Source organism: Wasmannia auropunctata, unplaced genomic scaffold (genome assembly GCF_000956235.1).
Source record: "Wasmannia auropunctata unplaced genomic scaffold, wasmannia.A_1.0 LD336099.1, whole genome shotgun sequence".
Taxonomy (NCBI): domain Eukaryota; kingdom Metazoa; phylum Arthropoda; class Insecta; order Hymenoptera; family Formicidae; genus Wasmannia; species Wasmannia auropunctata.
Genome location: NW_012026791.1, coordinates 405,011 through 432,205, shown reverse-complemented (window position 1 = coordinate 432,205; position 27,195 = coordinate 405,011). Strand labels below are relative to the sequence as shown.

General features: G+C 36.4%; 1 protein-coding gene across 4 annotated transcripts in view; it reads right to left on the bottom strand.

Annotated features, from left to right (window-relative positions):
• Positions 1-27,195, bottom strand: part of LOC105462067 (DNA-directed RNA polymerases I, II, and III subunit RPABC3) — a 56,121-nt gene that overhangs the window by 13,478 nt on the left and 15,448 nt on the right. For 2 of the 4 annotated variants that reach the window (XM_011708595.1, XM_011708606.1), the window contains 2 exons: positions 22,404-22,487; positions 11,989-12,169 (listed from right to left, as the gene is read on the bottom strand). In XM_011708595.1, the coding sequence (XP_011706897.1) occupies positions 11,989-12,169; positions 22,404-22,487 (265 nt within the window). Of the gene's footprint in view, positions 1-11,988; positions 12,170-22,403; positions 22,488-26,536; positions 26,788-26,807; positions 26,901-27,195 lie in introns of those variants that run through there. The other 2 variants (XM_011708613.1, XM_011708600.1) reach the window with 2 other exon arrangements.

Genomic DNA, 27,195 nt, shown 5'->3' with positions numbered 1-27,195 from the left:
TTGAATGCAGACGTGAGCGGAAAAACAGGATTTGTTAAATGTTGAAAAGCATTTGTGGAGCTGACATTTCGTACTATGTTGAAAGTATTTTGATGCGTATTAAAATATTATCGTTGAAATAATAACAATTAGCCTTTCCACAGGTCTCGAAGCAACACTTTGACAATTTTGTAATTATTTTAAAGTTCAGGGCGTAACATTTTTTAAAGTGCTTTATAAAGACCTTCTGTGCTATAGCATGCGGTGTTGGTAACCGACAGCTTTTCTACTTGTACGTCGGACATGCCGCAAATACGAGGAGCGGTTGTAGGGGAGTTGAAGCAACACGTGGCGGTCGGGGCGCGTAGCCGCGATCGCTCGGCTACAAAGCAAAGTCCGCAACTACTGCTGCGCGCTCAATGTCACGGTTTGAAGCACTATATAGCGATACCGCGCGCAGAAAATGCAGGATATAAAGAAAAAATAACAGTGGCAGTAGCACAAAATATCGATAATACAGCAATGGAAAATTAATAGATAGCAAAATTTGATTTTATACCTCTTCGATTACTTGTAACGATAAGAAACAAAAATATGTATATAAATAAGTAGAAATAACTATGTGAATGACAATACAGGAATGATATACAATTAAATAATGAATATATAGATATATATATATATATATATATCAAATAGTAAAAGAAAATATAGCATAATATAGTAGTAAAGACGTGTCAAAGTTAAATTCACCCTCGCAATTGATAACTATAATATATTTTAATTGATGTCACAGACAAACAAATATTATACAACTGCTACTTCATAAAATATAAACGAGTATTAAGATATAATAGAATCAGAAATCTTAGCGCCGTTGACTTAGCTAGAATGATCGAGGGCATATTTATATATTATTTGAAATTTTTTAAACCCAAATGCGTTTTCAAGCAATTTTTATGAGGAGAATAACATTTTAACATTGATAGGCATATATTGATAAATAATCGAAAATATTTGAAAAAGTTTTCGGAATATAAAACCATCATAAAACATTATCTATAATGTAGTCGACAAATTCAACGAGCTTCGTAGAGGCTTCCGTAAATGGGGCTTCCTCTTGTCTGATGGAGAGGCACCGGGAACTCGTGTCCCTATGATTCCTCTTAATTGCGCGAAGAATGATATTTCACCATTATATGACAATCCACTTGACACATGACGTAGCGCGTCCCCTCTTGCTCCCACAACTTTCTGAAAATTGTGCGTGCCATGCAGAGAAAGTGGATCGACTTTACAGACAACGAGAAGTCATGTCAAAATCATATTCACTCAAAATTCATCTAGTAAAAAATATTTTATATTTCTATTTTATCCATAAAATAAAATATCTTCTGGAGCATATTATGTGCGAATAGGAATTCCAATCAAGAGTGACCAATTTGTTATGTTCGTCTGACATTTCTACGCAAACTTTGCGTAGAAATGTCAGACGAACATAACAAATTGGTCACTCTTGATTGGAATTCCTATTCGCACACAATATGCTCCAGAAGATATTTATTTTATTCTTTATTTATTACAATAGTAAAACTAAACGACGGAAAATAGAAAAATTTTCTCGCGCAAATGGCAAGAGAGCGTTTCAGTATCTCGAGAACATGATCGTAGCAAGAAGCGAAGAGAATATCAAGATTGCGAGGACGGGGAAAAGAACAGGATAGTGTATCGATCCAAAATAATCAACTTTTACTCTCAATTCTGTGAGCAGTATAGACATATAGAGACGCTTGTTGACCTTGAGCGACATTAAGAGTGCAATGAATTTTAAAGATAAAGAATAAGGGCACTAACAATAAGGACTAACAATAAGGGCAATTTCATATACAGTTAGTTATGTAAACGTAATAATTTTTGCTTTCGTTATTTATATGTCCATTGGTCGACCTACGTATATATCTATGACGAAATAGAATCGACCAATTCTGATTGCAAATTGCACATTGCATGGCTTTATTGTAACAATAATCTCTTCTAAAACGGGCAGAAATTAAACTTTATCCTTTCAATTTTAAAATCAGCCTTTCAAGCGCGATATATGTTATCGAAAAATACCGTGGCATTCTATAATGTAATTATATATCACGATTTCATACACTTCTTACTTAAGAGAAGTGCTTACTAATTGTAAGCTGGCAGCAAGAGTAGCTGCTCACCTTCAGTCAACCAATAATTCAATTCTTTGGATTCAAATGAAATATCATGTCGGAAGTCGGTTACGTGTCACCTGGCTTGGCTGTGAATGCAACAACGTGGACTCTTCCGCGTGTTCGGGGAAAGTGGGGACGCGAGAACGGTTCCCGTCAGGGGTTGACCTAATTCCAGTCACTAGGTTAGCCTCTGACTGTCTGACCTTTCCCCAGGAGCAGTCCCGGTGAGGATGCGCGCGCGTGTTAAAACTAGAGATCTCTAATGTCCATGAGCATACATACACATACACGTTTTTTCCTAAACCCTACCGAAAAAATGGCGCGTGAAAAAAATTACAAATCGAATAAAAAAATTGATTCTAATTGTTTTAGACTCGCCTACACCCCTTTCAAATTTTCTTTCAAATAAAGCTCTTACGTTATTCAAAATAATTCTGTTCCCTGTTTAAACTGTTTTCAGTTTTAAGATTTTGTTCAACTATAAAACTAAGTACTCAAATATGGACCTTCATTTTAGATATTTGATTCATTCTAAAAAGACATCTCCGTCAAGCAAATCTCCTTTATCATGTGATCTAATTAAAAAACTAAGTAAATAAAATAACTAATGAAACTAATCATCGCTAAATAGAAACTTTTATCTCCGAAACGCTACTCGGCGCAGACACGTCTAAACACGCGTAGTAACACAAAATCGAAAATGAGAAAATTGTAAATGAGTACAACTCGTGGCAAACGCGCGTAGGTGTGCACGAGGGAGGTGTTCGCCAGGCAAGTGTAGGCTGACTCTGAGGGGATAAACGAAAGTAGGTCACCCCTGGGAATCGGAGGGAGCCTGGCTCGCATCCGGGTAGAGGAGAGAGCCTGCGAGTGTTGGCGGTAACTCGACACAACACCCACAGCAGTATCAAGAAAGGAAATTACCTGTTTTAGGAGTTCCTTTCTCGCGAATCTCCTATTAATTATCTTTCGACTAATCCTTCTCTGTTACAGACGTTCAATTCGCGACAAATAAGTTTCCAAATAATGTATCGTGAAATATTTTGAATTATATTTTAGAATGCTAACATATGTTTGTATTACCGTCTTTACGCACATATAAAGATACAATTAAAATAAATTGCAAAAGGAAAGTTATTTCTATGTTGAATTTGTACGACTGTGTGTCGATCATGACTCTTCGAAATAGCTATTAGAATGAGAAGTAATGCTCGATTCAACCAAGAGATATTTTAACGTACCGTAATTTAGTAACTCAAGCTAACTCCCCTTTTGCAACGAATGACGTCGACATCAGTTTAAACGCCCATGATTGGGCAGATATATATTGCTTGCAAACGTTATAACGTGATTTTGTTTAATATTTTATTCATGTTTTTATACGCGCTTCACTAATATTCTTGAAGCAATTAATTCATAAAATATTTAAAATATACTCGTAATAACATCGTCTATTATTATATTCTTTAGTGTTTCATTCTCAAATGTAGACAGATTTTTTTTTATTCCGTAAACAGATAGACAATACAATCTTATTCATATAAAAAGTTTCTAATTGCTGCATCATCCTTTAAAATTCTAAAAAGAGATCTCAAAATTTATAACTTTACTAATTATTGAGATTTAAAATATTTAATATTAAAATTAACACATCGCGCAACTTGGATATATAACCGTTAGTTTAACAAGCGCAAAATTAGTAGTTTGTCGAGCTTCAATATTCATGAGCAATAATTTCCACGAAAAATTCGGGAAAGGCTTTAAATCAAGCCTCCAAGAAAATAGAATCAGCTGTTGATAAACACAACAACGCGGCGCGATTGCGTAATACACGCGTTACGTGACGATGAGTATAGCTCTCTCTTCCTCTTCCCGCATATTCGTTATACGTGTAATATATTCACAACCTCTAAAGTACAAGGCTACGAGAGAGTAGACTACTAGTGTTCGCAAAGAACGCACTATCGTAGCAATACGTGTTATACGGGTCAGCGCAGCTACTCGGAGATACCATATAGTCTGCAATCTGCTGCTTTAAAAGAAAAAGCCATTTTCTCGCTCGAATGCATTACCTAAAGAGATTAAAATGAGAAATCTCAGGGCATGCAAAAGCATATTATAAGAGAATTAACCTTTAACATCTTGTCTTGATAAATGCCTGAATATCATAATCATCGTGTCAATTATAACACGGTAAATTAACAAGAGATTATAAAAAGCAGTATCTAACAAGTTACTTGTGTATGTATATCTAATATTACAAATGTCTACTAAATGTCTACTAACATTATAAAATTAAATTAGATATTACATAACTTGTATTTTTAAAGCTATTTAGCCACCATAATAATGTGAATCCAATCCGGTGAGAATTGCAAATTAATGTAAATCTAGCTGAAATCGTCTAAACCGTAGGAGTTAAAACATAGTCGAGAGAACTCGATTGCGACGTCGCGAGCGTCGCTCCGAATATATCCGCGGACCAACATGCGGTCTATCGTGCGACTTACAAACGTATAATACCTGTCGAAATAGTGCCAATAGCTGCATACACGCGCGCACACACACGTACGCATCGTGAAAAAGAGAAGGAAACGGTTTTTGCACGTCGGTTGCCAAAAGTGCAGCATGCCGCAATTCCGCCCCGCGGATTTTACGTAACGCGGCAGTTCCGTGACAGTTTTACCCGTCCGCCCGAGTTTTCTCGCCGCGGCGCAACGTCGGATGACGTGGCGGTTAAATTTTCCGACGAGTCCGGCCGCACATAACGTACGCCGTTTTCCGACACGGTCCTGAGCTGCGCTCCCCACGATATTAGGAGGTATGTATATATGTGTGACCGTGGCACGGCGCGCGGCGGTCGACGTGACTCACAAGGAAGAAACGCGAGACATGTTGCGCATAGGAACGCATAATTTATAGTCAATATGATTTTCGCCGCCTACGAACAGCATGTACAAAACACATGATTTTTCGACGCAATGACACACATAATCGAAGAGTCGAATTTTACTTTTGACGACATAAATTTAATATACAAACTAAGATTACAGTAAGATTACTTAAATTTAATTTCCCACTTTTCTTTTCTCTCTGTCTATATGACAGATGATTATATACATATTTCAACGAGGATACAGTAAGCTTTGGTAAGAGACTTTCAATAGGTATATACTGTAGCATATAAAATTTTAAGAGAGACAAATTTGACAGATTCCTTAAAATTAAGTAAAAATATTCAATGTTATATTTCAAACTTGCTCAGTACTTATATGAGAAAATTTCGAATCACACTCCAAAGTCAATTATGCGCGATAATATCGTAAATGACTGGCACATGGTCTCGACCGAGAATATCTCCATCATTCGATTACCAAACTAAGTTTACACTCGTACGAGTATCGATGGAAAATCCAACGAAAAATCAGACAGGGTAGAATTAAAATGCAACGGTGGGGAGAGAGATTCTCCTAAGCTCGAGCGTCAGCTGATTGGTTGCTCCGACGTCAGCTGATTTTGACAGCCCGGACGACCTTGCGCGTCCTAGCCAAGGTATCGACCAATCGGGAAGCGTTGCATCGTGCGCACGCGCCTGCACTAATCCTGATCAGCTGACTGTCGCGGAGCCCCGCATCCTCGAGGAGATCGAAAAAATTTGCGCTACAGGTCCGTCGGGAGACTTAATCACTCCGATAATCTCACACAGCATTGAATACAAAACAAGACGAAGAGAATTTCGCATTTTTATGTCGCAATCTCGGCAAAGAAACAATAGCATATTTTTGAAAACAGTGAAACGTTTTATACTGCTCATTTATGTTGAATTTTATCACATTTCGAAAATTGTATTGACAGGAATGTTAATAATATGGCAACTGCAGTAAACACGATACTTGCGTATTATGACTCTTGAAATGACTTTTTTTTAACAACAAGAAATATCGGCAACTATGTAATATAATGTTGAAAGTGACTCTAAAAAGGTGATAAATGCAATTGTTGAAAGTAAAATTTTCCGAGTTTCAAATTTCTTTCAGAACGGATCGCGTCGCGGCGACAGGGTGCGTGCGTACCTGCGCGTTGCCGATGTTGCCGCCGAGGTATTAGCTATATTCATTCCGGGGTCTCGAGCTACTCCGATCAATAATTCGTTACCCAGCTGTCACGCCCCTCGCAGATGAAGGAACGAACGAATAAACGAGCGCAATATTAATAAAAGCTGTACTGTAATTATAGTGCGACACTGTGACATTATTTAATGTCGTCCAAGTCGAAATTCTTCCGCGGTAGTTGCAAAATGTTCGAGTCTCTCTGACAGTTATACAGGGCGGGTACTCAAATTTAGTAAAAGAATTCCCTGAAAATTCCCGGATTTTCCAGGAATTTTATTCAAAAGTCCAGGTGAGATTAGAGAATTTCTCAATGCAGCTTTAAAATAAATTAGGCGCTAAAAGTTCTAATAACGTGTAGAACTTGGTGCAAAAAAAGTTAACGTGGCTCCATATCGAAGGCTCCTGATATTGAAAGTTAATTTATTTTAAAATTGACATATATAATTGACTCTTCAATCTAAAGATCGATAATCCGGAAATAATAAATCAGGCATTAAGAGTCTAATAACGCAGAACTTGGCGCGTAAAACAATTTAATCTTCTCATATGTACAATAGTTACATCTCTATGCAAAATTTTGCGAACGTAACGAAAGATTTTGTATGGAGATGTAACTATATATGTGAAGATTAAATTGTTTCACGCGCCAAGTTCTGCGTTATTAGACTCTTAATGCCTGATTTATTATTTCCGGATTATCGATCTTTAGATTGAAGAGTCAATTATATATGTCAATTTTAAAATAAATTAACTTTCAATATCAGGGGCCTTCGATATGGAGCCACGTTAACTTTCTAAAGGGATAAAATTAAATTTAAAAGTAAAATTCAAAAAATTTCCCTGAGTACCAGTAAAATTCCATGAGAATCCACGATTTTCAAGGATAAAAATGAAACTCCCTGAGAATTTCAGGTGTTCCCGGTAAGACCCACCCTGTTATAAAACGATAAAAGTGATATACAAAAGAGGTTACTTCCGCGCTCATTTTCATTCGTTTTATTACACTGAAAATACAATCGAATTAAATCTATCCGCATTACAGAAGAGCTAACGTTATTACCTTTCCAATGCCATTTAAATACATAACTCGCAAATTACCAGAAACGCCATCTCTTGAAAAAGGACCAAGACTTTTTGTATCCATCTTCAATCAGATGACAAACACATCTATAAAGCAAACTTTGAATTATCCATGATTCGTGTCAGATATATAGAAATAGAATTCTTTTTGTAATTTTATGTGTGCCATGTAATATAAAAAGATATCTTAAAAAATCAAAATATAAAACACATAGCGCACACAAAATTATGAATAAAATTCTATCCAAAAAATCTGACGCGAAGTACAAATAATAAAAAGTGAGCCTTAATTCAATTCACCTAAAGGTGAAACGCGACACCTTTGCGATCTTCGACAGATACAAGTTGATTTTATTTCGCTCGAAATCGTTTCTACATGGGAGAATTGTGGAGAAGAGGTCATCGATCATCGAGAGAATTTTGCGACATAGCAAGACTTTCGATTTAAGTCCCGTCTATCGCTTGCCGCTTTCGACGTTTTTTCTTTCTTTCTTTCTCGGTGCAGGTTATTCTCAGATTTTTTGGCTTTTGCCAGCCGGGTTGCCAATGCCCCCAGAAAACTGAGATACCACCAGCTGTGTTCACCCGCTTCATTACCTACCGAGTGAACGCAGAGTGGCTCCCTGTCCTCCGAAAGCTCGTTCCGCTGATCTCTCTCGTACATGCGCACTCTCTTACCGACCGGATAATGCCGTATAATTGTCACACCACACATCACATGAAGCCTCGTTGCGAATTTTCGCTCTCATCAACGTCCGTGGAATGCTGTATATTGTTTCTGCCAAACCCCCGCCGCGCGCGATGTCGTCTTCTTACAAACAATCCAACTCAGTATTCTCCCGCATTATAATTTCGGTTACACACAAGAATTGATTCCCTACGATAGAAAGTACGACCAGAAAAATGGAATTTTTTTAAATACTCTATTAGTTGAATAAAAAGAATTACTCATTTTTCCACTTTCTTATAAATAACATTCGCAGACAAGGATACTGTCTTACGAATTTGCAGTACTTTTATCTTGCTTGCGAGTACTCTTATTATCGTATATCTGCTGTATATAAAAACGTACATAATATTTAACTTATATATTTTTAACACGCGGATACGACGCTTTATTTTTTTCGGAAAATTAATATAACGATTAAGTGGCCTTTACAACTAATTGACACGGTTACTTGCTACAGTTTACTTAAATCTTAAATACCGGAAAATATCGTTCAACCTATGGTATAATCTAGCGATCAATTGCAAAAAAAAAATAATAAGACAGAAATAGCTAAGAAATCACTGTACAAAAGCAATTACCGCGCATCATTAACAGACATATAGTGCAGGCTCGCATGATATATTTCACCTGACAACCTTGAGACAACGTACAAGTTATGAAAGTAACCGACAAGCATAAATCTTGATCCTCTAACGCATTTAGTGGCTTAAATGTATGTTTATAACACCGCGCGAGTTCTATTCTCTTGTATTACAATAAAATGTATGTTCATTTAAGACTTTTTTTTTCATTATTGGAATATTGGATCATGTATCTCATACAACAGATTTGATATCTATTTAAATTTTATTCAGCAGAGATTTAAAATTTTGAATGTTGAAAAAAAATATATACAAAAATATTAATTAATATCATATAAAAGCAGATAAAAACATCGAAACATTATATGTCAAAAGAAATGTCAGTAAAAACGAAAGATTGACACGTGATCATTTAATCTTTCATATTTTCATGATATCAGAGGGTCCCCCCCACTGATCTAAATCTTTTTGTAATTTTTAGATATTCAAGATCGATACACGGGGAAAATTTCCTTTTCAAATTTACCCTGAAAATCATGTTAATCATGGGACAAAGTATTTCGACAAATTTTACTGCACGGAAAGAAACGATTTTGTTGAAAGATCTAAAAACTTTGCCTAAAACAGATCTGAAAATAATTTTTTGTTGAATCATCAAAATAATTTGTTGTAACGTTAAAACTGATAAGCATTGCTATAAAACATTTTGATATTCTAGCAATCACTTTGACTTTCACACAAAAATTACTTTGAATATTGAACAAAAATTATTTTCAGATCTGGATTCAGTATAAAATTGTTCTTTCCGTGTGTGCACCACAATAAATTTGTTGTAATATGTATTTTAAAAAATAGTGAAATAAAATTCGTCGAAATACTGTGTTGTCCTACGATTAATACGACTTTCAGGGTAAATTTTAAAATAAAATTCCGTGATAGAGACATGAATCGTCATTGTATTCACACTTATAAGAGATTATAGTGTACGATCGACAGTAAAATTTGGTTAACATCATATAAATCACATTACACATGCAACTGAGATTACATTTAAATTTCAATTTGAGACGAAGACTCATAAGAGCGCATCGAAAAACAAGGGAAAAACCAGAATGTAACAATTAAATATTAATCCGAGCATTGTGAAGAAGACGCGACAAAGTGAGACATCGGCGTTCGATAAATAGCTCCGCACTTGCACGCGGTCAATTTAAAGCACCTAGCAGACTCGAACTGTTTAAAGCACACGTCATTATCTTTCCGCTTATCGCGACGTCTACAACGCCGCGTTCTATCTTTAATAGCGTCAACAGAGCGCGGGCATGTTTTGCGCGCAATAGTGGCACAACCTGCGGCGAAATCAACGGCGACGCGGCCGATGCGACCGACGTCGCGGCCACGTCCCAAGGTCAATGCGATAAGTCGGTCAAACCGCGGGGTTATCGCGCAATTCCGCATTTCGTTCAGCACGTTTAAATGGAAAGCCCAACACTCGCGTGCAACCTCCGGCTTCCCGTCCGAATTAGAGAGCGATTTTTAAATGCGGAATTTCCACCATTCTCATCGAATTGTCCATCATGATACTCGTTCAATAGATTAATAAAATTTGAAATTTTTTCCTGACGCAAATGTAAGAATTCACACACAATTACTATTTTTAATACCTATATATATATATTTTTTTTACTATATTTGACGACTCAATATTTTATGTCTGCTTACATCAATAATTTATTCTCATTTTAATTATTATAAATAAACGTTCACTTGCCGCACTCATATTTTTTGGCAATAGAAATATACAAATAGTTAAGAAAAAAAACCTGCGTTTGAAAAAATAGTGAGTCCATAGTTCATGAATGACGAAGCTAAAAATGGCCCACCCGATGACGCACACTATTTCGGCGTGCTCAGCCAATCGTGCCAAGGTTTGGGCAATTGCGTATCACGTAATTCACACAACAGCCTTAACTTTACTGCCATTCAATTACTACGGTATCCGTAATACTTGTTTAAATATAGTTTCGCACAAAAACTTATTCGCATGATATATATTTAAAAAAATAATAATAAAAAAAAATTAAGCCTCGAGAGTGTACTGCATTTATTTACGGCATAATCTTGTTCATATACGTTCTCGTTAATCAATTAAAAAATTGTTTGCAACACTTTGCGATTAATGTTCTTCTTTTTTTGCCGTCCACTAATTACGTAAGAATGCTCATCTCGTAAACGTACGGTATAAATACCGCTTCTCGATCCAATCGAGAGACTTTGTTTAGAACGACAACTAACGACGACAACACAGAGCCAATTTCTCTCACAAGCGGCGTAGAAAGTTGTTTTCGGAAGCTCACGCGGCTTCATTGAGAGCGCTTGGAAACGAGCCAATAGGAGATCGCACAGCAGAAAGTTTGTCGCACATCGATGTGTCGTTCGCGAACGACGTCACGCATCGTGACGTGCATCTGTGTGTACATCCGATACACCCGATACAGGTCAGCATATGGTACATCCGAGCGGAATCAACAAAAAAAATGTACAAACAATGATAAAGAATTAACATTCTTCTTATGAAAATCTATTGAAAAATTATTACCATTTTCGAACGAGATATAAAATTCACGCAATGCGAATTGTACAGGATTCTGCTCGGATATTGTGAAAAGATTGTAGAAGTATAGATTCGTTTGCACTACAACATTTTTACAGACACTTTTATATGCAGCAAGAATTTGTATAAATTTATTTTTATCTTTTAAATGCGTAATGAATAATTATTCCAAAGTTAATAATGTAATAAGATACGATTAATGATGGTAATGTTTAAAGACCTACAACTTATTCGTATACTGTTTAAAAATTAAGCCTAATTTTCTTCAATATCTCGTAATAATTTACAAATTATATCGCACTATTATCAAAAATGTGATATTGTAAAACAAGTTGTTTCGCTTATCCACAGTCCCGTTTGATTATCGTTGCGTCCGTACGTTTTAAAATTTAGAAACAATACAAAATCACAAGCTAAATCGTAATCGCAATATCGATGATCGTGAAGTGCAAACGAATCTTAACTGTCAGTAAGATATACTTCACTGATAACAAGGTCAATCTGGGAGATTTGTTCTCCTTCTAATCTTTATTGATTAAATATAAAATTGTTAATTTCTTTAATGTTAACTAATTGAGATCTCGCGCTGAATACAATAAAGTAACTTTTTTGAAGAGAAAAAAAACTAAATTCTCCAGATTGATCTTGCACGCTTTGACAAGGTAGAACAAAGACTACTTACAGTCTGCTGCTGGGCTCGTTGTTAGCCTCGTCGCCTTCGATTCGATACACCTTGCCGGACATGACGTACTCAAAGCTGTCCGCCCTGGAGCCACCCTCCTGTTCCATAGGATTCCACTCGTTACCATCTGGATATCCGTCTTCGCGTAATGTCGTCGCTAGCACAAGGCGGAATTTATCTCCTGAACACACAACAATATTTTGTGATTACTCGCGTGAGAGAATTATCCTCATACGGAGTATTTTCGCCCGTTAAAGATAACCCTTTACTTTAAGTAAATTGCTAGAAAAATATCTTAGTTATAGGCAAAGTAATTTTATGTATATAACATTTAGTTACAAGTATACTGGAAAAATTATAAAGATTTGCTGACGAATAGTAATTGACACGAATTACTGCTGAAAATAAGTAATAAATGGAAATGAATTTTTGATTCTTAAATGCATGGTATATAAAAATGTAATTCCCGAAAGGAAAGAAAATAAATCTCTTGTAGAATTGAAAGAATTAAATGTACGAGAATTGAAATGGAAAAAAATTGTACTGATTCGTTGCTGCAATGACCAGCTAATGACAGATTTGATCTGTATTATTATACCGGATGTCTGCGCTTCAACGCAGGATAATCCCGCGGATGTTTCTCGAGTACAAAAAAAAAGCGCGGACAAGCTGTGCAATGACGAAATATAAACGAGTCCAATAATAGCGTTCATGTGAATGCATCGAAAACACACGGTTACATCAGTCATCGTTGCATCCGCTTGTTGGCGAGCGCTATTAGATTGTATAAACTAATAAATCCGCCCTTTTTATCACGCATACGAGATTTTTTAATGAATACGCGGCACTATCCATAAGATACAGTTTGCATCTTGCTACGTAGCAGTAAGTACACTTCATTGAACAAGATGCAGTTCACGGAGAATTTGCAAAAAAAATAAAAATATAATTAAAGTACTAATTAGTAAAAACTTAAATTACGACTAAAACCACAATTATCCATCAATTTGTTTTAATCTCTGCATTTGTGAAATCTACGTGCAAAAACTAATTGTATACTTCATAATTATCATATACCTTCTATCGTCAAATGAAAGATTGATATATTTAAAAAATAAAGTTTTAATATTTTAACACACACGCCGCACACACATATAAACATGTGATTAATAAATCTTTATATCAAACATTAATTGTAAAAATATACTCTATAATTCAATTAATTAATTTTAAGTTACGAAACTTTACTCGCATTAACAGCAAAATGTTGTTTAATCGTAGATATCAAGAAGAAAACAAGATTGTTAGTTTAAATCAAATCACTATCGTTAAATTAAATTAATTTAACAGGATTTAAATTTCTCGACTTCAGATCAATAAAATTACGTAATTTCAATAAAATCGTAATTTTAAGATATCTTTCTATTACATCAGATATGCTTAATGACATCCAAGTAAGAGTTTGTCTGCGTGAAATTAAGCTAATCGTGCAAATTAAGCGCTACTGGGATTGCGAAGAAAATCGACGAAGAAAAAAAAAGAGCGAAACAAGAGAGAATGCGAGAAGAGATATAATAGATAGAGAAGAGAGAAATTAGAGAAGAAAACTACAAAAAAAAAACGCAATTATAAATAATGCAAGAGTGAACAGAAAATAAAAAAAAAGACGAGAAAAAAGAAAAATTAAAAAGCCTGCACGCTTTAAAACTTGACGAACAAATCAACTGGCGACATGAGGAAATAACTTACTGAAATCTCAAGTTAATTTCGTCATTTCAATCGACTACACAGATTTGCCTGAAGCAAAGAGAGATCCCAAAGAGAGATTTCTGGGACTATCGTCGTAACGCAAAATGTATTTTGAAGTGGATACACACACGGGATCGTAAGGTTCATCTACGCACGAGAGTAGTAAGTCGTGAGCCGTAAGAAATTAAACAATCAAGAGTCGAATATGAGAGGAATAATCGACTGTGATTGGTCAATTTCTTACGACTTTACTACTCTCACTGGTAGATGGACCTTTACGCATAAATTAGTTGATACGAAAAAAATTGCCCGTTTCCACACGAAGCCCTGAGCTGGAGCGATACGTAAGAAAGCCTGGGACGCAAGGTCAAGGTTAAGCACACACAACGGCAGGTATGGCGCGAGCTTTAATCGATACTATTGTACATCGTCGCCGTCGTTGCTACCGTTGCCGAGCGAGCCCCGTTGATACTTGCTCCGTTTAGCAAGTGTCAAAATTACATCTCTGCAGCAAGAATAAAACAAAATTTTAATCGACCAAAGGCTCTCGCTGCCGTCTGTCGTTATTCGTATTAATATTTCCATCTCTTTTCAGAAAAAAAGGAAAGAAAAGGAGGAAATAGGTTAGGAATAGGAAAATTAATAAGGTCGACAACTATAAGTAGTTGTAAAGTGTAGGCGTAATGGTTAATGGTTGAGGTAAATGCGAATGCAAGGAAATGTAAAAGTAAATGTAAAGATGGAGATTGCAGATGTAGATTGTAAAAATGAAATTGAAAAGGCTGTGAGCTCTTAAACGCAGTGACAGTGAATTCTGTGATAGTTGGCTGGTTAAGCGTATAGGATCATAGAATATAGAGATGGGAATAGGGTGTGGATGGATGTGATAAGGTTTTTAATTGTAAACCAAGTCCCCCCCTTTTTTTCGCTTGTAAATATGCTAAAGGAATAAACATTCTATTCTATTTCCATCTCTTTTCTGTGGCTTACATTTGTCACAGTTTACCGTCGTGCGTGCTTAACGCTGAACAACATGAAGATAATAAATCAGGATAGAACGTATCGTGATCGCAGTGAATTTTGTTTCAATTAGACGGTAATGTACTACTATAGAAAAAGTTTCCTTCGCGCGCGCACGCGCGCGTAATAGATAAAAGGCTCATTTTGTCGCTATGTGGTTATCAGCGCGAATAAGTCCGGGAAAATCCGGTCAATTGATCTCACCGCGCTCTCCAAGAGTATATAGGTACGTGAGAGTCGAGCTTACATCATATAATGGTGTCATACCGTAACAGCAACGGCTACTACAGATCATCCGGTCGAGCGTTGCGCGGATAATATCTCTCGCGCTTAAATTAACCCTCATTCAACCAAAACGCCATGTACCGATGGATGGACGTATCAGTTTGTCTCTCTTGTCGTCGTCGTAAACTTTTCCGATAACTCGAGGCGTGCGGGTTACTCGCAAATTGGCTGGAATAAACTTCAAGCGATTCGCAAAGAGAAACGAAAAGGGGGATCCAGAAAACGATATTTTGCCCTTGTAGATAATCGAGACGATTTTAAGGCAGAAATCCAAAGAAAAACACCGCTCTAAGACCCATTTCTATCATTGTAGATTAACTTTAATCTCAGTTCGACTTATCTTTTTCTAATTTCTTTAGAATTGGAAGAGGATGAAGACTAAATCAAACCGAGATTAAAGTTAATCTGCATTGGTCGAAATGAACATAAGACGAGTTATGAAACTGATAATTTCGTGACGAGAGAGAGAGAAAAGGAGAGAGATGCGATAATTTTCTGAAGTTTATTAGCCGCTTTACGCGACAGTGTGCAATATCAATTACGTACGAGTATTCCAATGACTAATTCGACCAATTAAGGTATCGGTTAATGCGAAGCCGGAAAGAGAGAACGAGCTCCGAGGGATCGCGCTCGCGCGATTCACGACAGTGACCTTGAGAGAGCCGCGGCGATTCTCGCGTAGGGAGGAGAGCCTCCCACGAAATCGATAACGCGTGACAGCGCGCGGTCGGCAGCAATATATATATATATATAATATATATATATACATGCGCACAGGGGATCCAACACAACGATGCGGCTTACCTCGGCGCGATTCGGCTCGACGCGGCGCGGCGCGGCGCAGCGTCCGTCCGGATCCTGTCCGAAATCCGCCGCCATCTTGGCCCGTGACGCGAATCTCGGGGCGGCGTAGTGCGCTACTCCCAACGGGTACTCCATTCCTCTCGCTCTTTTTCGCGGAACGGATCCCGTCCGTGCCGCACGCGCGCGCGACCTTGCCGACCTTCCCCCGGTCCCTTCCGCGCGCGGAGATTCCACGGGTTCACAAATCGCCAGTGCGCACCACCAAATATTCTCCGTCTCGTTTCTCCCTGCTGACGCCCACACGTCGCCAAACCCCGAGTAGTAACAATCGGCATCGTTTTTTTTTCTTCCTTTTTTTTTTTTTTTAGAGAGAAATGAAAACGGGAGATCCGTCGAAATTTTCGCGAGATCTACGTGAACGGCGTGCGACGCCTTGAAACATACATCCGTGCTGCCGTCAGAAGTCCGATGACGGCAGCGGCGCGGCGGTCCGAACACGGAAACGGCACTCCCGGGTATACTCGCGACGACGCGCGACGTCGCGTATTCAAAATGTCTGCTCGCTCGCCGTCGACGACGACGAAGCGACGTCACGTCGCGCACATTCGAGACATATACAATTCGCACCTGCGAAGTAATCCCGCGTTGACGGCGCGGTGCACTTGAACGTGGCGCGCACGAAACAGCGGTTCGCGAAACGACACGGAACTGACGGGAGCACATGAGGTGGAGAGACGACCAACCGCCGGCCACATCTTATCTCCGACCGAGTGTGGCGGCGCCGGGAGGACGGACGAGGCGAGGTGAGGAAAGGAAAGAAAGCGGAACGCGAACGCGTTTTACTCTCGCTGTCGTCGAGGAAGAGACGACGAGAGAGCGAGAAGAGAAGCGCGCGTACACGCGGAAAGAGGGACACCAGAGACACGCACACGGAACAGGCGAGCGAGCCGCTCTCGTCGCCTCTCCTCTCCTCCGAGAACGGACGAGTATCACGCGTACTTACGACCGACACGGCTGCGAGTCGTGGCCGCTTTGACCTTGGCATTGAACTTGTAGGCGCCGGGCGCGGGACGAGGCGCGCGCGGCGGAGGACCTGCGCCTGCGGAAGGGAGCGCCGGAGTGGGGAGCGCGCAGCTGAGCTGCGGAATGAGTGGCCCGGGGTAAAAGTGTGAGAAGGATGTGTGTGTGTGATAGAGAGAGAGGAGGGGAGGGGAGCGCGGAAGGGGCAACAGGGGCCGAGGGGATAACAGAGAACGAACGATATTATAGTGGGAGGGAGATTGCGTCATCTCGCGCAAGCCTGAACGCCGCGCGTCAATACAGCGGCGAGGCGAGATCGAGGAGACTCGCCTGCCTGCCTGCCTGGCCCTTACGGACTAACCTTCCTCCCCGCGCGCGCACATACAATAATATACATGTACATACCGTCGCGTCCCTATCTACTTTTGTCTACCTACATATATCAAATGTGTTCTGTAAATATATGCGCGTAGCAATTTAAGGACCTTTAATGTGTAAACGCAGTTCAATTTAAAAATATGTAACAGGAACGTTAACAGATTTTATTGTCACGTAACGTCTGACATAACAATGTAACAAATTATTCTTTTGTATTCTATTTGCTTCTCAAAGAGGGGTGGGGGAGAGGTTGATTTAGCACGCTAAATCAGGTGATTTTTGGAAGTTTTTTTTTTAGGAAACTACAACCAATCCTTTTGAACTTTATAGGGTAATTTTTTATACTATTGAACTTAACAGAAAAATATTTTTTTTTGCCCCAAAAAAAAGTATTGTGCAAGTAATAATTCTTTATTCGACGCGTCGGCGGGCGGCGTGCAATGTGGCGTCACTTGTATTTGTTTGAAATAAAAAATCCAAAAATATTATTGTTTATTAAGAGTTTACGCATTGACTGAATCTATTTTTAAAGAAAATAATGCGAAAATGTGAAAATCGCGCACTTGGAAAAAGAAGGTAACGATTTTGACAAATAATTTATATTGCATAATACAAATTACTTGTCAAAATCGCTACCTTCTTTTTCCTAGTGCGCGATTTTCACAATTTCGCATTATTTTCTTTAAAAATAGGTTCAGTTTGTGCAATAAACATTATTTAATTAAATAATATAAACTGTGGTTCAAGCTGTTGGGGAAGTATTTGTGCAGATATGTGCAAAGTCCTAAATCAATCGGATGAATAGTTTTTGAGTTATCTTGCACGCGCCGCCAAACACCGCCGAGTTAATGTTATTACTTGCATAATAAATACTTTTTTTCTGGCTAAAAAATGTTTTTTATTAGTTCAATAGTATAAAAAAATACCCTATAAAGTTCAAAAGGATTGATTGAATAGTTTCCTAAAAAAAAAAAAAATTCTAAGTCACCTAATTTTTCAGCGTGCTAAACCAGGCTCTCCCCTTAATTTGCTTAATCTAGGCTTTATGAAAAAGTATCCGAATCCGATCGAATGTATAAAAAAATAGGATTACGTGTGCAACGCAGATTTCTACATTTTGTTATTATATTATTCAATAAATGTGTATGCATACCGGAATCAATTTTCAATATATTTCCAACTTGTTAAAAATATCTGCAATGTGATATGTAAAGTAATTTGCGACGTATCTCACGTATCACGTATGTTAAATGCACATGTGCTAAAAAATTGAAAGATAAACACTCGATTCATAAAGTCGATCTCAATTTCACTTTAGAGTTCAGGTAATTTCATTGACAGGCCAGACTCGAAGGACGGAACACCTCTGCAACTGCGATCCGACTCCGGCAGACAGTAGGTTTATATCGAAATAAGGCATCACTACCCTTAGTTTGAACAAACTTCACCAATCGCCGCAGCCGCATCGGTAATCCAGAGGCGGAGCCAAGACGAGCCTCTTGGAAGTCGGACTCGGTCAGCGAGAGTTTCCATTGGTGAAGTTCAGAGACGAGGAAGCACATTAATCGCCGCGATCGCGCTGCTTCTCCGGTGAGACGCAACGTGCTCGGCCGAAGCAAGATGGCCAAGGCTCAACGATAAATCGCACGTCATCGTATCTCCGATATAACCCGGACGAGCGATCGCGAAAAGATGGCGGGTTTGGAAAAAAAGTGTTGGGGGGTAAACCATTTCCATGAACGTAGCGATTGGCGCACAGAGAGGGATTGAAAAAGAATACTACATGGGCTGGAAAGTTTCTGGAATTGAATACAAAATGGCATCATATATAAAAATTAATCTTATGGCTGTCGAATATATTCCTTCAAATCTCCGCTGTTAAAATTTCATGACATTTCACCGAATAGTTTGTGAGTTACAGTCATTTGAACAAGTCAACGTTTGAGTTTTTTAAAATATGGAAAAAAACCGAAATTCGTGCAGTGATCAAATATTAATATTTGAAAGGCTTAAAATTTCAAGAAATCATTGAAGTCATCGATGATTTCTTGAGGTTTTAAGTCTTTCAAATATTGATATTTGATCACTGCACGAATTTCGGTTTTTTTCATATTTTAAAAAACTCAAACGTTGACTTGTTCAAATGACTGTAACTCACAAACTATTCGGTGAAATGTCATGAAATTTTGACAGCGGAGGTTTGAAGGAATATGTTCGACAGCCATAAGATTAATTTTTGTATATGACATTTTTGTAGGTGACATTTTGTATCCAATTCCGGAAATTTTTTAGCCCATGTAGTACAATAACTCTATTACTTTGTCACGTGCAAGTAAAGTACTGATTACACTGTTCAAAAAATGACTTTTATCCGAGCACCATAACGGGACTAATTATTTTTTGCAATTTTTAGACGTTAAATGCGAATCTTTAGTTGTGGAATTGCTATCATGTCAACCATTTTGAAAAATTTGCAAATAAATTTGCTTTGCAAAAAATAATTACGGAAAAACTACTGATTAATCTCGTTACAGTGTTTTTTTTGTTGAACTATGTGTTATCAGTGGGTAAACATCATGTTGTAAAAACGATACTTCAAAAAATGTTGGTTTCCAAATAAAAATCAAGTTACTTTTTGTAGATAGAATAAATATTTATCAAATGCTAGAAATAAGAAGAATCTTTGGAAAATACTTGATTGATATATAATTTTTCTATGTCACCTTATATATAAAAAGTATAACGAGAAATACTTAAAAATGTCTATATATAAATGCAATGCAAATAAAATAAATTTTATAATTTAAATAGATAAGATTATTAAAGAAACAATTTGCTTTGTCGGAATATATAAAATAATTATGATGTAATGGCACGGGCGCGGATGCATTCCTAAAAATTTTTATTTGCACTTCTTTGGTCTTCTCAGAGAAAATGGCATTGTAAATGAAATGAGATCAAAATCAATCATATCCTTCATAAAAAGAGATATGCTTACTCAGCTATAATCTCAGCTTGACTTTGGTTAAATGCATTTGTTCTTTTATACGAATAAAATTTCGCCGACTTTTACTACATCGTATGACACATTACAATTTAGCCGGAGACAACTTAAAAGACAAAATGCAAGGGATTCGCATTAGCGACGGAAGTGCAAAAAGTGACAAATAGTGAAACAAATCTTACGCGTCTTTTGCCAAGAATCTGAAAAACGTAAACGAAATACTCATAGACTTGAAATAAAAGGGAAAGATTTTTCGTATATTATTACAAATGCAATATATTTTTGAAAAATATAAACTTTCTGTATTATAAAAGTTTTTAGTATTTTGTGTTTTTCAAAATATACGAAAATATTGTACTTTCGAAAAATACAATACAAAGCCCTTAAAATTTTATATTAACAATCAAATATATTATTAAATTATATAGCATATATAGTATATACCATTTTCAAATATATTCTGCTATTAAAAAGTTCAGTAAATTTCATTTTTTTGACTATCCCTAATTTTCGAAAACTATTGGCACCTCGACAGTTTGACTACGAAAACATGGACTGCAAATTTATTCGCGAAAAAGGTTGCAAAATGATTTAAATCTCTGTAGAAGAGATTAAATCTCTGGGAGAATTTCGATGTTTAAGAAAGAGACCGGAAGTGCCACTGGTGAAGTTTGGAAGTCACGTGAAAAGCCGAATATCACGATCGCTCACGGTTGCCAAGTGCATTTCGAAAGATTACATCCGCGCATAAACGCCAAACTGTAATTTTGCACGACGCAATTCAAAATACACGACAAAGATCTTTTATGCATCTTTTAATATCAATAAAAACATCGAAAACAACTTTATAGAATTCTAAAAATAATCGTAATACATATGCATACTGACGGAAAAAAATTAATTATAGCCGGTACCAAAATTGTTTTAAATCGAAACTAAAATCTTGCAAGACTTACGATTAATTAAATATTATTTTCATTATATTTATATATATAAGTATGACAAAATAACATATTAATTTTATGTAGATTAATTTAAATGGCAAAGAAATTGAGTTATAAAGTTCATATTATTCATATTTCAATCCATTCAACTTCATTATTAGATGCCGCCACCAAGTTTCCTTTCGAAAAGAATTTTACGTACTTAGCAATCTTTTCCATTTTAAGATGTGTATGTATTTGATATTGCTTTAGCTGTACGTAAAAAAAATATATATATATCTTGTTAACAATGATTGCAATAGAAGGGTACAAATGATTTTTGTCGTTCACTATTTAAATTAGCACATTCTAGTATCGTTTCGAACATGCCGTATGAAATCTTTTAAATATATATCGCATTGTGAGACAAGTCAGACAAGCTTTTGCTTTTATAAACATGTTTCTCAGTATAACGTTAAAAATGGAGAACAAGGGACTAGTTTTCATTAAAACATGAAAAACTGGTGGCTCCGAAATACGTTGGTGGCTCGCTCGGATATTACGATTGCATTTTCGCACGAAGCAAAGGAATGAGCAGTGTACAATATACAATTTTCTATTTTCCTAATGATTAGATTTCCGAATAAAAATTCAATTTAAGATTTCGAAATAATAACGTACTTTGTAGCAAAAAGTGATAGAATATTATGTATGTGTGCTACATAGATAGTATTGCATTAGATAGTTATAAAATAAATTGTAATCATCCAAATGTTACACTAAACAAATAAAATATTGTTACAAGTTGCCAAACTTCTAAGATAATGTAAAAAATAAGGAGGGGTGTAAACTGTATAAAAATATATAGCCACACTTAATATTTTTCATCTTCCACAATTCTTCCATTATTTTGTCTATCTAAGAATTATAATTGCAATTAACAGTTTTTTTGTACCCGCGCTCATTTTTTTTTAATAAAATTGTGAATAAATCTCACTCAAAAAAATTCAATAGTCTTTCTTTCACTTCACTACACTTAATATGTCAAATAATTTCATTCATATTCAATATACATTATATATTCAACACAAATAACATTCAACGCATTGTCATAATTAAAACAATATTGCATAAGTGTTATTAAATATATTACAAGTGTTACCAAATATATTGCAATTTTCGATCGTCCCAGCAAGCAAAAGCAATTAATTTATCAATAATAAACGACTTACCTAGGTCCATTGGGTATAACCAACTGTTGATGTCTAGGATGAGATCCATTTTGAATGACTCCGACTCGCAATGGAGTCTGCTCACTGAAATCCAATCACAAAGTAAGAGTATATTATTAAAAATTGTATAACACACATTGTCACATATTATTGAACGATTGATTATGCGACACTATGAAAATTCATATAGTTCCGTTCACAAATCATCGAAATCTCATTTTTGAAACGTCAAAGACGTAGCGACGGTGCATATTGACATCACCAATCAACCGGTGAAATACGCTTTATCAATTAAATCGCGATAATAAAAAGCGGTAATACATTTATACGCACAACGCACCTATATTAACACCAGTTCACATATCTACAATAATTATTAAATGTTTTTCTCTTTTCTTTCTTCGCTTGTGTTTTTCCTATTTCACGCGTTATCGCAACTCGCATCGGCTAAGCTTTCAACAATTAATTGAGACGAAATAGTTGCACTAGTTACTCACGAGTTACCTATTGCCACACCGTCGCTCGTTTGAGCGATAATGGCGAGTTAATTCCGGATTCGATATTGAAGAATTCTTGCTACGTGCCGACCAAGATTGGGTATTAACTAAAAGAAATTGCGAATAAAAGAGCGAAATTGGAAGAAAATTCAGCCATTTATAAGTTTATTCAAAATGCGCGTATTGAATAACACAACTACGCGTGTAAATAAATTCAAAAAAAGTTCATAAAACGGCGATTGTACTTGATAGCATTTTTAACGAATTTTAACGAAATTTTTAATGAATCATTTAATATAAACTTGCACTGTTTCATAAAGATGAAAGAAATAAAAATAATAAGAGCGATCAGAAGAGCAATAATGTACGAAGGAAAAGCACGGAAGTCAAAAAAGAAAATGGTACGGAAATATATTAAAGATTTGGAAAAAGAGAGACCGGTGAGAGGGAAAGGCAATTGGGAGAGAAGGGAATTAATGGAGAAGGCAAAAATGAGAAAGAAACAGTTAAAAGATGAAATGGAAGCAGGAGCTCAAAAAATATGTAGCAAGAGACATCGTGGAGAAAATAAAGAAAAAGGATAAATGGAAAAGACAGCGAAAAATATATGTTTCAAAATATAACAATAACTACATATGACGGAAGAATTACTAAAATATTTGGTTGAAAGAATGAAAATGAAAAACAGCTTTAATAGCAAGACAAAGAATCTAGACAAAAGACCAGTACTGGAGGGAGAAAGATGGAAAATGTATCTAACAGCGGAAGAGAGTATAATCTATGTTATAAAGAAATGTGAAGCGATTAAAGGCAAACTGAGAATTGAAGAATTCATGGGAGAAGAAGGAAAGAGTGTGAATTTAATGAAAACAATAGAGAGAGCGAGAAAACAAATGATAAAGAGAAATAGGAGAAATTAGAGAAGAAAGAATAGGAGGATGGTAAGAAGGGGATTCTGAAGAAATATTTTATAGAATTTCATCCTTACAGAATTTTATTTATTTTGATAGATTTGTCTATTCATTTTGATTCTAATTTGATTCTCACTTCAATTATGGTTTCTGTTTTTGCTGTATAGTGATACGGTTAAGAGTCGTATTAGGTTTGTACATAGCTATGCGAAGTATGAAAGGTGATATGTGCAATTAATTTTAGTTTAGATTAGATTGGAAGTTAATATAAGCTATCATTTAAAGTTTAAGTACACTAGACATCACAGATGAGCGTTTTGCGCGCTATTTAGCTTTCCTACTCTTTACTTTTCATTATATATAACAATTATACAATTAACATTATGCAATTTTAAATTAATATAATTACATTATATTATACTATTATCCCCTCGATACGTACAAGAATCAAAATATTGTTCATGGTGACAGCCGTTCACACATAAAGTTAACGCAGTTAGAGAACCAAATAGTGTCGCGAAAATTAAAGAGTCAACAATAAACTAAACTTTGAGACTTTCAATAATTCAAGCATCAATTTAATATACCTATTTTTTTAAATAAGAGAGAAGTGTACAATGTGCAATGATGGGGAAGTCAAATATCATTTTTGCCCTTAGTTCTGTTTGTGGCATAACAACGCCGCGCGATAAATTTTGCGTTTGCAATGTGTCTTCAGAAATGTCTCCAAAGTTCTTAGTGGTAACAAAAAAATGCAGGTGACTTAGAAAACATTAACAATTTTGTTTCTACCGTACGATTTTCTCTTTATTTTATTCAATTTCAAATTACTCTATATATGCTTATACACTGAGAAAAAAAATTTATTAAAAAACGCAAAATTTATTTCATCTTACCGAAATATTTAGTTCGATACGTTCAACTATTACTATGATGACACAAAATAATTTTTTACTATTATAAACAAAATACTATTTTTTAACAAAACTATTTTGTTTCAACAAAAATTTATCATATTTAACTCAATCGTTCGATTAAAAATACACACTATTTATTATCCCCATCAGCATCGTTTAATCGGTTTGAATCTTGGAATTTGAACAAATATATTATTTGGATAACTAAATTGCATGCAAACACAAATAAATACTATTAGTATTTCGAACAAAATAATTTAATTAAATCGGTTTTGTTAATTCTTGATTAAAAAATTTTGATGGTTGACATGAATGAATTATATCTTTCTTTGTGCAACTAAAAAAATGTTAAATCAACTACTGGATCAAACAACTATACAAATTTAGTTCATACAATCAATTTTTTTTCTCAGTGTACAAAACGAAGAAAAACATTGATGACCAAACGAAGAAAAAAGGAAATATTTATCGAAGAAACTGTAATAATTTCCAGCAAGGAAATGAAATGCGAGAAACTGCATCGGTATATAATAGAAATTCGCAATAGAAATATAACTGTGTTTCGTAAGAAATTCTTGGTGTGTCGCATTAGATAAGAAAATTGTCGGGAAAAAGGATAAAAGCACTGTATCGTGCGTTTGCATGTGCGCATCATTGTTCGTTTGCATATACGAGTCATATCGAAACTTCTCGTACATGCATAAAAAAATGCATTATATTTTCTCCCGTATTGTCTTGTTATCAATAAAACGAATTTTTTAAAATTCAATTTGTAGCATAATTACATAATATACAATTAACGTTGCCTATATATCTTATATCATATAACACTGCATGCAATATAAATAATAAATATCTACATGTAATAAAATTTAATAAAAAAATAAAGTCTGAAACCTAGGAAAAGTACATGTCGCAGGATCTTTCAGTAGAACACGCAACGAGACAACGAATTCTGCGATCTAGAGAAAATGCATATTCCCTTATAAGTGATAACAATCGATCCTTTTACGAAAGACGAACAATTGGATGGTCGCGAATTGCACGCGTCGCGCTTCCGCACAGGCTTATCTCGCCGTACATGTCCTTGAAATACAAGGTCTCACATTCGATATTGATTTCGTCGATGTGTGACTTCCCGCGCCTGCACTGCGATAATCGAATACATCGACGCGATAGCATTCTCACGCGGTATACGACTGATCTCGCAAGAGAGAGTGCTCGCAAGTAGTAAGTCGCAAGAATTGTCGGCACCATAGATTAGCGTCAATGAGTAATGGAGAGGAGAAATATATCCATTAGAGCTTGCATTACAACGAAGTTACTTCTTACATAACTTTGTTCATTTTTCGTAATATGACGCAATCTAATTTGTCACGCAATGCACATCGAAATCAGAAATCGAGCCCATCTCAATTCCGAGATACAATAATGTAATGTAAACAGTAATGTTCATAAGAATTTTAATTGTCAAATATTTTAGGAATATACGATATTTTCTAGACAAATCCAGCTTAAAGTCAAGAGAATAATGTCGAGTTGTGCAGAGAGAGAGAGAGAGAGAGAGAGAGAGAGAGATTTCAATTTTTATAGAATTGAATGATCTAAGAGTACAACGAATTGCATAATGCCAGGAATTGTCGCCTCCCTCCTCTTCGGGCGTGAGGAATTATTATTTCAGCAAGTACGCGAATAACTCAGCGGCGATTGATCTTCTCGTCCGCCGATCTAGAAGCTCGAAGTCTCGAATCAAAAAAAAAAATGGAAAAAATCAGTAAGAGTATTGTATATGACGTTTGCCTGCACACCTCCTTTCTTCCATCCACGCATTCCACTCATTATTTTCCCCAGCTGATTTCACCCTCTTTGTCTCGCATTTTCCCCTCTCTCTTCCCGCTTTTCCGTCCCCTTCTCACTTTCTGTTCTCTCTCGCACTCGTTATTTCTATAAATTTCACTCCTATAAATACTGCGCCATTGAAAAGCTTTCTCTCCCTTTCGAAGAGTCCACGATTTTCACGATGACAGAAGAGCACATAACTAATCCCGTAGCAAACTGCAACAACACTATACGATTTACTCTCTCATTGCTGACGTTGCTCTCAGCTGGCAACCTTTACGAAGGAGGGCAAAACCGGCGGCGACGGCGCCGAAGAGAGGAGACAACCAGCAACGGCGACCTTTACGGTCCATCCGCTGCCGGCGTAAATTTTCCAACGAGCTACCTCCTCTCTTTCTCTCTCTCTCTCTCTCTCTCCTCGCGGAAAAGGGCGGCCACCCTCCCCGATCAGCTCGTGCCACCCCTCATTGAGAGAGAGAGGGGAAAAGGGTAGACCCACCCTCTCACAGTGCACCTCTGCCACTCGTTCTTTATACCTCTCGGCTAAATTTGTATTAATGTTACTCTCTCGCCAACAAAAAGAAAGAGAAAAGGAAATCAAGACGATATAAGTTGCACAAACAGTCTG